The sequence below is a fragment of the Gambusia affinis genome, linkage group LG19 (genome assembly GCF_019740435.1).
Source record: "Gambusia affinis linkage group LG19, SWU_Gaff_1.0, whole genome shotgun sequence".
Taxonomy (NCBI): Eukaryota; Metazoa; Chordata; class Actinopteri; order Cyprinodontiformes; family Poeciliidae; genus Gambusia; species Gambusia affinis.
Genome location: NC_057886.1, coordinates 17,880,640 through 17,894,729, shown reverse-complemented (window position 1 = coordinate 17,894,729; position 14,090 = coordinate 17,880,640). Strand labels below are relative to the sequence as shown.

General features: G+C 38.4%; 1 protein-coding gene across 3 annotated transcripts in view; it reads left to right on the top strand.

Moving 5' to 3' along the window:
- si:ch211-278a6.1 (SRC kinase signaling inhibitor 1) overlaps window positions 1-14,090 on the top strand; it is a 111,947-nt gene that overhangs the window by 1,518 nt on the left and 96,339 nt on the right. For 2 of the 3 annotated variants that reach the window (XM_044099411.1, XM_044099410.1), the window contains exon 1: window positions 3,495-3,603. In XM_044099411.1, the coding sequence (XP_043955346.1) occupies window positions 3,528-3,603 (76 nt within the window). In that variant the 5' untranslated portion in view covers window positions 3,495-3,527. Of the gene's footprint in view, window positions 1-1,949; window positions 2,428-3,494; window positions 3,604-14,090 lie in introns of those variants that run through there. The other variant, XM_044099409.1, reaches the window with a different exon arrangement.

Below are 14,090 nucleotides of genomic sequence, written 5' to 3'. Positions count from 1 at the left end.
TATTCATGATTCTCATCACTGTAGAGACTATCCGTCTTCTTGTCTCTGTATCTCAGACATTTGAACTTTTTAATTATTTTGCTGCTTTCAACTGTCATTGGAATGGACAATTGCTCCTCATTCCCACACCATCAAATAGTAATTTGTCACAGGCCTTAGTTTTTAGTGTCCTTAGTGTTGACACCATGTCTGCACTGGTTAAAGTAAAATCTGACAATCAAAAGTAGGCAATGGCTTGATGATACCTGACAAAGTCCAAATTACATCCTGCAGTCAGAATACGTTGGTGTTATGTATTGAGCTTGTGTCCAATATTTTTATAATATTTCTAATATATAGAGACTGTTTGTTACCAGGGTTTGGAGAATGACATGTATAACATAGTGGACTATTTTTTTCACTTTGTTTTGTCTTGATCTTTAAAACCATTTGCTTCTGTCAGGCCAGTTTCCTTTATAGGTTATGTTTTGAAATTTCCTTTAATATTCTCTTGAGAAAACAAGGCATTTCATTTAGTTTGCATAATAATAAAGCTGGTTTTGTCATAAAAAAGCTTTAAACTACGCCATGGTTTTGCAATATCAAAGGTAGTTTTTTAGATACAGATTATTATTTCTAGTTATTTAGAAGTTGAAGGATTTTCTTCTCAGAATTTGCTGGAAGATTATCCAAGAGTCCTATGACAGTATAATAAGTATTTTTATCTTTCAAGAAAACAAAGCTCATGTTATCTTCTGGGTTCCAACACAACCATTTAAGCACAGAGTTTGGCTTAAATGTTCTCCAGATTTGGATACTTATGAAAAAGAAAACAGTGCATTAAAAAATATGTATTTTTTCAGACCTCTAGACACTTCAATCATCTATCTGTTAATCTGTCCATCTTTCTCTCTGTCTGTCAGTTCATCTGTTCATCCAGCCAGCCAACCAAATGTTGTAGTAGGAACCAGTTTTAAATCCTGACCACTGTAGAAACATCTGCCATGACATGACAAGGATTTTGTTGCTTCGCTGGTTCTTTATTCTTTTATAGGAGTGAGAACAAATTTGGCTCTGGAAATGTGCGTAATTTTATTCTGAATAAAATTCTCAAGATACTGTGAAAACCCAGTATCTTGAGAAAATATCTGCCATATTTTTAAGATGCATGATCTTAGACCATAGTAGTTTCTGTGGGCGTGTTCAGGAACCAAAATAACTTGCTTGATGTGGGGGAGCTGATGTCGCAGGGTTTTCTAAACCTTTCATCCCTTGTTTCAGTGAATTATCCTGGCTCCTTCTGGTTCTTCAAGCAACCTGTAGTGTTTTATTGCCTTTAATATTTTAAATTTTATCATAAATTCATGTGAGAGTTGCTGCTTTTTCTAATCAAAGGCCCGTTTGAATAGCGGGTAACATCCTTTAATTAAGGATTCTGATAGTTGGTGTCTGTTGATAGTTTTGCTTCAGCAGGATAGAGTCACTGCCACAGTGATGCTGAGGTTACTCTCCCGTGCTGCCATCCTTTCTGGATCTGTGGTTGCCATGACAATCAGCTCCAACCTCACCTTTGGGCCAGCGCGGCTTCATCATTAGCCGCTGTTATCACAACGGGATAGTTCTAATTTTCCTTTCCAATCCTTCTTTTCTCAAATCACCAGCGGAAACCCTCTCTGATCCTCACCCACTATTAATGGTTCAAACGTTTTTCCCCTTCCCTCCTGCAAGCTCTGCCGTAGAACCCCATGAAGGACCATGTTCCTGAACTACCCTCTGTCACCATATCATGAGATGTGCCTCAGGCGTGTAGCAATGCAGTGCAACGCCTGTGTCTTTAAGAGGAGAGAGAGTATAATGTCTAGCAAGGAGGAATGAAGAAAGGGAAATGCAAGTGAGATAGAGTGGGTGAGGGAGTGTAAGTTTATCATTGGGAATAATTTTTTGTCTCATTCTACGGTGTGTGTGTGCAGAGCATCTCTGAACCGGCATGCTCAGTCTTCCAAAAGCTCAAAGAGTACGCCCATCGCTTTCCTCACTCTCTCTCCATCTCTCACTCTCACACATACATACACACACACCCCAACGCACGCCAGCTCTCCCACTTTCACACACACACACACACGCACGTGCTCAGAGTCACACACGCACAGTGTTGTCAAAAGCGCCGCTGCTGGACCTTAGCCATCTCGCGAAGGAGGTTCCGGCAGAGGCAAGAGAGAGCCAGAGTGAGACAAAGGAGAGGAGGACGGTAGAAGGCGAGGAACGAATAGGAGAGAAGAGGACCGGCTTGAGGAAGGAGAGACACAGCGCTTTGTGAAGAAGAGAAAGCGAGGAACGGGAGGAGGGAGGAGTGGAAAGGAGGAACAAAAAGAGGAGGGGGAACAGGAAACGCAATCACTTTCAGCTGCAGCCGTCCGTGTCGCAGCATGGGCAATGCACCATCCCAAGGCATGTTAAACCCTCTCTCTATGCATGTTTATGTAGCAGGTATTTCCTTTGGTTCCGAGTGCCATGCCATCTAACCAGCTGGCTGTCCTCCTGCTACACTGTATGGAGGCAGGAGGCAGGGGGGCTGGGCTAGAGGCTCGTAGAGAGCAGCATCGCCTGAGGAGAGTGATGCTGGTAGATGGTATCAGGTAATAGGTTAGCAATAAGGTGTAAGGAGTGAGGTTGCTTAATGAAGACCAGGTGGTATGAAAAAAAGGAAGAAAAACACTGGGTGTAGGCACCATGTGGGAGAGCAGCAACAAATGGTGGAGGGCAGAAGTAGCACTAGAGAAGCAGGTGGTGTCAGTGGGTGTGATTGTGTGTAAGGAAGAGAGAGGGACTAGTGACAGATTTTTGTTTTTTTATGTGTAGATAAGAACAAAGTGTGAGGATTCGTGTTGTGGTTGCAGCTGCTGCTGTCAACCAGATGGAAAACCTTTGGGATTAAAGTGCTCCAATGGGCATGTGTAGGTGTACAAAAATACAGAAAAGACAAAATAATGTTGTGAATTTCAAAAGAAAGTAAGGCTTTTTGCCATTTAATAAAAGTGTATTATAAATGGATGAATGGGTGGGTCTATTTTTAAAGCGATGTTCTGGCTTTTCCCCTGAGAACTCAATCCAACCTCTTATCTTCAATCCCCTTTTTTCTCTTTTAATCTCAAAGGAGGTTTTGCAATATTTAAAACCTTGTTGAAAATTACTTCCTGGACAGAGCCAAGAAAAATCTCACCAAAATGAGTAAAATTATATTATAAAGGAGGTGTAAACATGTTAGAGTTAAACTTAAGCAAGAATGTGAGACAGTATGCTTAATTCATTGGAAAACACCTTCACCTAAGACATAATTAGAGGTGAAGTGAAGAGTGAAGACTTTTCAGAGGAAGAGGCAGCATCACATGGCTCAGGGAATTCATCCACATTAATTTCACTCTCTTACTTCTTTCCCTCCCCTCACCTTTTTCCTTCCTCCCCTCCTCTTTCATCCCTTGCTTGCTGCTCACCAAGGGACAGTCTCGTAGCCGGTGTTTAGAAGGGAAGCAAGACAAAAGAGAGAAGTCATGAAAGACGGGGAGAGAATGAAAGGAGGTTCAAAAGAACAGAAGATTAAAAAATGGTTTACTCGTAAATGGACGGGTAAGTTCTGATGCGGAGGTTCAGATTCAGGCAGCCGCAACTTGCTGCTAGTCTAACGGATGTGATCAGCATGGTGTGATTTTGAGATCAACAGTAGAAGAGTAAAAACTTGTCTTCTTGTGGGATTTTTCTCTTTGGTGTTAAATTAGCTTTCTCGATCTTATTTGACTGCAGCAGAGAAGCTATTTTGTAAATTACCTTTTATTGCTATCCAGTTATTTGAGTTATTTTTTTCTGGCTGTCTCATTTGTATGTGTAAACACAGGAAAATCTGTTTGAGCTTCACATTAGTTGCAGACATGAAGCCTCTTGCAATATCCAGAGTTGTGTGTGTCTGTGTGTGATTTAATTGTGGGTTTTTATCTGAATTGTGTCTGTTGTCATTATCTATCTCAGGAGGATTGAGATGGATTTGCCTGAATATGAACCCATGGGAGCCTTTTATTCCTAAACATGAACAATTTGGCTGCATGTTCTCTTCCTAGAGAACCACAGCTGTTTGGAATAATTTGCCAGGATGAAAAAGAAGGAGCTTTTTAAATCGCTTTGACCTGCTATCATTACTGTTACTGGCAATTCAAAGTACTAATTGAACATAATGCCACCAAGGACCAATCTAATTGCATTCAAGCCACCAACAAGGCAGTAATTTGTCAAACCAGTCTCAGCTTTCCCAAGATGGTGAGGGAAGAAATGTGCTGTTTGCATTTGCAAAGCCAGGTTTTCTCCAGTTCCTGTAACTGCAGAAAGGAGCATCTTTGTAGAGCAGTTGGCGACTCAAGGCTGAACCATAGAAGATTTGATTAAGCAGAAGTCGAGCTGTAATCTCAGAACTGGCCCACTGGAGAGCTATTCCTCATCATAATGCTGCCATTGTGCAGAGACTTAAAATCCTTTTATGTTTATGTATCCATGTTCCACCAAGCATGTTCAGCTGAGGTTTATTCCAACATGCTTGTGTATTTATATTCTGATCCCATATCATGGCTATGCCAAATTGATACTTATTATAGGGCTTACAAAGGTTGAGATAGATGTCTTTTAAGCCTGCATGCTTCATAGCAAGACTTCATAACATCTGAAAGTGGAAATCTGTTTGAGACAGGAAGCATAGATGAGACTGCACATAGAGTGACCGAGATCTCTCGGCTAAAATGAGATTTGTTTGAGCTGTTATGTCTTGATTTTGCTGCCACAACATGTACAACACATTCATTCAGCTGACTGTGAAAGAAAACTATTTAAAGTTATTTAATATAAGTTCAAGGTTGGTCTTGAATACTGTAAAGGTCTGTATTATCTAGTATGAATGAAAATGGATACCCATTTAGAAATTTTATGTTCGAAGAAAAGTGGGAGATAATGGTGTATAGTTGGCATGTGATGTTTTGTAACTAGTTACAGAACTGGCCTGCTTGTAATCTCATCTTTTCAGGTAATAAAGCAAATACAGGTGATCTGCACTGGGTCATATATCCATCTACCATCCGATATTTATTTGAGATGCAGGGACATGACCTTTATTGATTCATATCCTATTCTTGTCTTTGTTGAAGTCTATTTATGCTGGATCACACTGCACACAATATGAGTTCCAGGTTCAAATGTTTGTTCACTACCAAACTGTTGGTTTAAGCTATTAATGCAGCTCTTTATTGACCGCAGCACACATCAGATCTCACTATGATGGTGGAGTCACAGCTTTGTACACATCCACCTGCTTATTCCCCAGGACCGTGCCACACAAAGCCCCATGAATCCTGCCCGCCTGCGATTGGCTAATGATGATGCAATGTTTTATGGCTGAGGAGCTGCATGTTTTAAGGGCATTTTTGAAGTAATTGACCCTCCTGGGAAAAAGCGAATGCATATTTGTATTGGTGTTAAAGTAAATGAGAGAAAGAAATGTTGAAGATGATACACACATTGAACAATTTTTGTTCTGAGCCCTTTCTTTAAAAAAAGAGCCAAGTTCTTAATGATGGCTCGATGAGAAAATCTCTAAGCCAAACCAGCTTTTTTTTAGGCTCACCTCATTGATTGTCTTTGCTCTAGGGCATTTTTGCTTGTGTACTGATGGAGGGATACTTCCACAGGTTAGAATTTTTTAATACAAAATGTATTACTACATATTTTTTTAAAGTCAGTGTACTTGTCTTGTACTCAGCAGGGATCCCCTCTAATTGAAACAAATGATGCAAAAATCAAAGATTTAAATCTTTATCAACGATTTGTACTTTTACTCCTGGGGTCTGGGGCATTTATGACTAGACTCACTGGGCTGCAGTAGTAAGCAGTACCAGCAAGCTCTCAAGGTCATTATTGATTTAATGGTTTTAATATTACAACTTCTCTCCATGTCACAGCTATGTTCATTGTAGTTTGATTGCTACGCACAAACTACAATGACTGTATAATTAATATACAGTGTGTTCAAATTGGTATACATGTAAATCTATGAAGTAATTTTAATTCTCACAGATTTTCAGGAAGGGAATGTTACTTTACATATTATTTTAACATTTTCAGGGCACAGATTGATATTTTATTGTTTATAAAACTGGGAGCAGTTAAATGTCAGTTTATTTTCACCCTTTTTTAATGTAGCAGGGATAAAATATTTGGAGATGTAGCAAGCATTACTTTGGCAAAAAAGGCTATCTCAGTCTTTTTTTATTTTTAAGTGCAGAAAATAAGAGAAATGGATAGGTTTTTTTTATGGCATGTCGCATTTTAGCACCACCAGAGGAGTAGATGAGGTTGCCATTTAAACTGTATGGTAGTTGTCTGAATCTCAGAAGGATTTAATTATCTGTCAGTACCCAAATTTATTCTGTTAAGATGAGCACCAAGCACCTTTTATGTTGCTTTTCATGAAATAAAATCCTCTGACTTACACACATTTCCATTTGTCGTATGCATTGGGAGATATAAATAAATGGTATATAAGTATATGGAGAGGCACTAATTTTGAATGTGGAAACTTTTTTTTTTTTACGTTTGTGTAAAAACTTTTTGACTTTTTAATCTATGAACACATCAAACATACTTAAATATTAATAAACATTAAAATAAGAAATTATATTCTACTTTTAAAGCAACCAAAGTAAGCTTTAAGACCAGAATAAAAACACATAAAACAGGCAGTCAAGGGTCAAGTTTAAGAGGATATTGGGAGTGTTTTTTTGTATATCCAGAGATTAAGTTTTACGAAGGTTGTCAGGAAGAGGATTATAGAAGTTTGAGGTTTAGTGACTAACAGCTCTGCCATCCAAAGTATCCATTCCTGTGTAGCAGATAGAGAGTACCGTAGTCCAGTTCCAGTTTATCTGAGAATCTCAAATTAAATGTAGGGATAAAGGAGGTCAAAGGGGCACCGAGGTGTGAGGCAGTGACAGGATTTGTAGGTGAGAAGTAGAATTTAGTGACTGATCTGAGACCCAACTGGAAGGCAGTGTTGCTGAATCAGACCTGGAGTGATGTGTTGCCAAGGTTTGGTGTGGGTGAGAAACCTGGCAGCTGAGGTTTGGATCTGCTGGAGCATTTCCAGAGCGTCATTAGGTAACCCAAACAGACACTGTTGCAGTTTTCCAGATGAGAATTTATGAAAAAAACTTTCTTTTAGTATAGAAATGATGGCCAATGGCTTCAGATGGAAAAAGTTGTTGCTCTATAGGAAGTCAAGGCTAATCAAAAGTTGAAAACTTATTACCATCTATAGATAGAACCTATGAGATATTGTAGGAATGCATGTAAAGGTTGCCATTTGCGTTTTATACTATATGTCAGGAGTGGGTAGGTATTGTATCTAACAGTATTATAATATTGAGTAAAAATATGATTTAATTGTATCTGAGTATTAATACAAACATGTATAACTTGACATAAGTTATTTTGCTTAAATCAGATTTGCCCACTGCTGCTAATATAATATCATTTTGATTAGAAAGCTTATGAAGCCATGACTTCGTCTGGGCTTCTCCAAATTGCTTTGAGACATGTAAATCTTAGAATATGCAACTTTCTGACTGAATCGCTCTCTCTTGTTATTATAAAATGATACAATCTTGACTGACCTAAAACAGAAAAAGTTTGGTCTGACTTAATGTTGATGATGAAAGTATGCCTGTATTCAGCTCTGTAGTATTTTGTAACATCTACACTGAAAGGTGGCTCCTGTGGATTATTCTTCTAAATGAAAGACAGGAGAGTTAAGTAGAAAAGTATGGCATAACAAGCAAGAGCAAAATATAAAATATAAAAATGATATGTTACTTTGTGTATTATTTCTGTTAAGCTATAATGGAAACATGGATCTCAAACTGGTCTTTCAAGTTTTACAAATGCCAGGTTAAAGTTGGAACCCCCATCTTTTGTCATATGGGTACGATGGACACGGATATTATGTATCCCCATATCTTAATCAAACCACAGCTAGATGGTGAACATATATGTCATTACTAAACAACATACAGCATTATGTGCATCATTTCATGAGCTCTGGGAAAACGACACTCCTATTTGTTGACATTGCCTGCTTTGTGTTTTGTGGTGTCACATCTTTTGTTTTAAGATTCCAGGACTTTGTCACCCAGTAAAATCATGACTACTTCCTCAATATTTAGCCACCCACCAGACCTATTCATTTGGCTAATCCAAATGTGATTCTGGGGACATTTGCAGAAACAGCTGATGCTGAATTAATTTCTTGCCAACACCAAGAAGAAAGAAAAATGTTGGAAGACTTCATATAACAGATTTGATGAAAACTTTTGGATCAGTATTGGTGTATTGACATAAATAAAAGTGCATAATTGTCCTCCAGCTGTTGTCCTCTGCAGGGGTATAATCACCTCCTGTCAGATGGTGATGTTTGTAAACTAATCAGGTTAGATGGTCTTTTCCTCTATAGCTGCTAATTTGGTTGGAACTGAGTTTTTATATTTTGAAAGAAGAAGATATTTACTCCATGAACAATTATGGAAGGTTCTGACATTTCAGTGCTGTTGATGAGAACAATATTTACCTCCCTGCTCACACAGTTATATTTTTGCTCCAGTAGCCTGATGGAAACGTCTAGTTGCTCATAAAACGTCCAGCTAAAATCCTTAAAATACATTTCTGATATGTGAACATTTTCTGTTGTGAAACTAAGTTGTTACAGCAATACTTTGTGCTGCAGAGAGAGGAAATAAACATGTTTGCAAGTAGAGATGTTGTTTTTTTATGACAAGATAATGAGAGCGCCAAATCCAGGCTTATTACAGCAGATTCTACTTTTCCATTTGTCTTTTTTAAAAAACATATATTGTGATAATTCCGCCTGGAAGTAATTAGAATACATCTCAGCAGTTTCTCAGTTCTTCTGTGAGGATATTTGGCACAATTCAGATCAATCAGTGAAAACAGAGACGATAACGAGCAGAATATCCAGATTTAGCTGGCAAAAAAGTGGTCATTTTATCTCAAAACTAAAGCATTTTTGCATCAATTAATAAACAGCTTCTGCCTATTTGAGGTCTTTGAATAACTTTGGCTCTGCAGAGGTTGGAAGAAAAAACCAAGCCAACCAATGATTGAAATCAAACATAATGGTGAAATTCAGAATTCACCACACATTTGAGACTGCATATTGTCTCCTCTCCTTCCATCATCCACCCAGCCCGTGGCAATCAGCGTGCTGATTGACAGCAAGCACAACAATCATGTTGCCAGTATTTTAAGGCCGCCAGTGACTTCTTACTCATTTATTTTCCGCTATATTGCTGTAACTGAATGAAGATGTCAACTTTCAGTGCCGCCCTGTAGCGAAGTAAATCTTTAAAGGGTGTTTACATGAAGATGTTTTTGAAGGTGTCTGAGAATTTTATCTTTAAAAAATTGAAGACATCTAACCACAATGTCTACATTTGATACCAAATTGCACTGTAAAATGTAATTGCCCTTTGTTTCTACAATAGAGGGCATCTAACTTTGATATGTCTTTAAGTAAGCACATCCAGTGCTCATTTTTTAAGATTGTAACAGGCACGCTGTATAGTTAAAGCAGTTCTGCAGGGATGCTTTTAACCTTTTTAACTAATCATGGGTTGTTGCAACAGTTGTCTTTGGGTTGCGCCTGGAGATTTAACGCACATCTTCTGTCAGAGCAATATAGTCTTTTACATATTTTTGGCATCAGTTTGGCTTCCTAATTGCTTTTTCTTACTCATGCAAACCCCATGTAAGACTAGAAAATTAGACACAATTCCCAGTACAACATGAAGCCACTCCCATGCCATGTTATCAGACACACACTTGCAATTTCTTGCAATTTAGTGGAAGAGCAGCTGCTATATTTAGATTGTTTTACATTGTGATTCAGTTGGATTTGCATTACAGTTTCTGGGTTTGCAGGAGTAGTCTTTGCTTATATACTGTATGTGTTATTGATTTTTGGCTTTTACTGATTGATTTAAACTTTAGCTTTTTTCTATAATTCGTTTTTCAGTGAGACTGCAAAGAGAAAAATATGAAGCAATTTCAGGATAGAAGTAAGCTACAGTGCCTTGTGGAAGTGTTCAGATCCCTTGAATAATTTTTCACAAGACAATTTAAAGCTGAATTGTATCTAATCACGATTTTACATCATAGGCCATTTCAATCTAGTGCATATTTGCCAGATTAAAGCAAACAAAAGTTGTTGTTTTGATTGTTTTTAATTGCTCCTTGGCTAAAAATGGAAAAACACAGATTGGATTCACCAAATGAACACAGATTTATGGAAATAAGTCTGTGCTCAGCCCCTCCAGAATAATTCTACAACCACCACTTTTGAAGTATGTTTCCACCTGCTGGAACATCTAAATTTCCCCCAAGCTTAGTCAGATAGATTGATGGACAGCATCTGTGAACATTTCTTCCAATTCTTGCAATAGATTACCTAATTGAATTGGGGTGTGGGATTTGATTGGACCATTCTAACACACAAATACTGTATTTGCAAGGTTGTTGCCTGCTGGAAAGTGGACCTCTGCCCCATTCTAAAGTCTCAGCAGCTTTTTTTTCCACATAACTGCTCTGCATTTAGCTCCTCCAACTTCTCATTAACTCTGACTGGCTTCACTATTCCTGATGAGAAAAAGCATCCCTACTTTATGATGCTGCCACCCCCTTATTTAGCAGTGAGAATCGAGGCTATTCTCACTGCTAAATAACCTCAATTTAATACAAATGTGTGTTTTGGATGAACGCACTTTCATCCAAAAGTGTGTTCCTTAATTCCTTTCCCCAACAAAGACCAGATCAGTGAAGTTCACTGCTACTCGTTGTCATGTCAACAAATTCTCCCACCAGAGCTGGGGATTTCTGCAGCTCATCTAGAGTTACAACGGGCTACTTTTCTGCTTCTCTGATTAATGTTCTCCTTTTTGTATTAGTTAAGATGTCTGTGATGTCTTAGTAACTTTCCTCCACACTTATGTTATTTTATTATTTAACTCTTAAACGAAACTGCTCCTGCCACATCTGGTGTGCTCCTTGGTTCTGCACAATGTATCAGTTTTCCCTACGACCTCTGAAGCTATCTGTGGTAGGCATTATTGTATATGTATGCATTTGTACCTTGTTATGCCAAGCTTTTCTTCAGAGGTTTCATGTGAGCCTCACCTGGTGTTTTGTTGCACCTGAAATAGCTCTGCTCATGCTCTCTGTTTGTAACATTCAGTGGAAATGGGGCACGTAGTATCAGATGCATCTGTTTCTTCTGTGCATGGGATGGCAGTGAGTTAAACAAAGGAGATTGTGTTGCACTTTTTTATTTCCCACAAGGTTGTGTTTTATTACACCAGCAAATCTGTGGTTATTATTAAACATTTAAGATCAGTTGACAAGTTTAAAGCGTTTAAGGGAAGTTGAGCGGATTCCTTTTAGAATATTCTGGATTCTGAAAGAGGGTAGAATTTAACTGAGCTTAAATTTCTCTACCTCCATGCAAAGCACTCATTTCTGGCATCTGTTATTTCACAGAGCTAGAGTGCTGGTGAACTGTGAAGCACTAAAAAACTTGAAAGGGGAAAACAGCTTGAACCAGAAATTTCCCCAGAAGAAAGGGGGAAAGTTGAACTTGGAAGACGGAGAGGAAATAAAGCAAAGTATGAGCAGAAGTGGTAAAAGTCTTCTTTCCTCCCAGGTTGTTTCCTCCTACATTTCTCTTCCTTTGCTTCAGATGTTCAATTTTAAAGATACTCAGGCAGGAATACAAAGCAAGGAGTGCTCTGATGATTCTGGGCAGATTATTCTCCGTCTGCCTCTAACCGAATCCAAAAATCTCTCAACTCATTCTGGTCCTGGTCTCAGTAGACCTCTTAACCATCTCCCTCTTTGCTCTTCTTCTCTACTTCTAGACTAAAATTTAATTTATTACTGGTATCCCTTTGTTCACTGAAGCATATAATATGACTCTAAATCCATTGGGGTTGGCTCCATTTTGGATTTCCATCTTTGCCTTGCCCCAGTCAAAATTTCAACTTTCATTATGTGGACTGTCAGCATATCAATCTCCCAAATCAGTCGTGCAGGTCAGTTTGTCTGTATCATTTTTTTTGCAATTTCTCTTGTCTAAGTGATTGTACATTATCTGCATTGAGGCCAAGCTCTGCTGCAATTCTCTGGATCACTTTTCATTTCCTTCCTCATTTTCCCACCAGGAGCTACCTTTCTCACAAGAAAACCAATTCGCATGTTATCGCTCTCTAATATACATGTAATAATGAATTTAAACCGGCAGAGAGACAGATAAGGATTTAAATTATCCAGGAGTCTAGCCAAGCTTTTAAAAATGTGTGTATTTAACTTTCTGTAGCTGCAGTTGTTCAAAGCTTGCATGTGAGATTCATATATGAAGCCAAACCTCGCTGCCATAAAGTATTAGAGCAGTGAGTCTGAAAAGGTCAGACCTGTTACGCCAAAACAAACCTGTTATATTCTGCTTCACCTGGTGCTGCCTTAGAGTTGCATGCTTGGCCTGAGAACACACATATTTCTTCATAGATCAGCAACAGAAAAAGTTACTTTTTGAAGGACGGGTGGAGGAAAATACTTTAAAATTTATAGGTATTAGAGCAGCTTCATTATTGTTACTGATTATAGTAAGTCACTTCCCAGTTATGATTTCAGTTGCAGAGATATGCTTCTGAATCTTTTGACCTTGTTCAATAACAGACAGTCTATTGATGGATGCACACAGATGTAAACCCTGCCGAAGCCAGAGCTCATTCTGGAACCTGTAAGAAGGGTGACTGAAGGTTGGCAGAGTTTTTCTCTTTCAACCCTGTTTATTAGAAATGCAACCAAGTCACAATTACAAACAGGTTTTGGGGAAATGTAATAATGACGTGAATGCTGTCTTGGCAACAACATAATTACAGAACGCTGTTAATTAACAAGAAAGTCTGAGTCTCCTTACTAAGGCTGCTGCTCCCATGACCTGACCCTGGATAAACTGAAGAAAATGGATGGATGTTAATTAGTAATTATGATCAAGCTATCAACAGGAATATTCAAATTTGTACTCCGTTTATTTCTTATGGTTTGGTAATGGTTTTGAACTAGTTAAAGTAAAGTAGACAGCATCCTGATTTACTTACTGGGCTGCAAAAGATCAGGAAAACAAGCAATGGTGATAATATACTTTGGATTTACTCAGCATCTCAGCCACTAAAAATATACATATGGGGTGTGTCCAAATTAAGGGACTCTATTCTTCACAAAACCCAGCCTTCAACTATGAAGACCAGCTTTTACCGCGTTCTGATTTATTCTCGCCCTTACCTCGGTGTATGTCTTGTCGCCTAGCAATGGTGACTCAGTTAATCACAAGCTTTTGGAAATGGAGTTCAAAATCTTGCTTAGTTTTATAGGCCTCAACTTACGACCTAATGCTTGTTCAACTACTCTCAGCTCTGTATCAACTGTTCTGTAATGCAAAGCTGATTAATGATATAATAGCATTCTGTACCGTACTTGCACAATGGGAGATTTTGTTACACTTTAGATTACCAAATTACCTAGCACTTCCAAATGGCTATAACACATCATAATGCATCTTAGTCTAAAAACATTTCAAAAATCCATTTAGTGCCAGGGTGAGCAACTCCAGTCCTTTGAGGGCTGGTGTCCTGCAACTTTTTGATTTATTCCTTTTCCAACAGACCTGAATTAAAAGGCTGAATTACACTCTGGGCTTTGTCAGTGGGTTTTGCAAAGACCTGTTTTTTTCTCTGCCTCTTGTTGTTGCTGATTTCAATTAAAGGTACATGCAGCCTACTTTACAGATGGTGTACCACCTGGGGTTTTTGTGGGTGGGGTAGGGTGGCAGGACCATTGTGCTAATGGTTGTATGTTGTTTTGTAAAAATGTAACTTTAATTATATCAGCTGTATTGTTTATCATGTTTCTCAATAAAAGAAGTTGGAAAAAATTAACTTAAGGCTTTATCAAACCACACT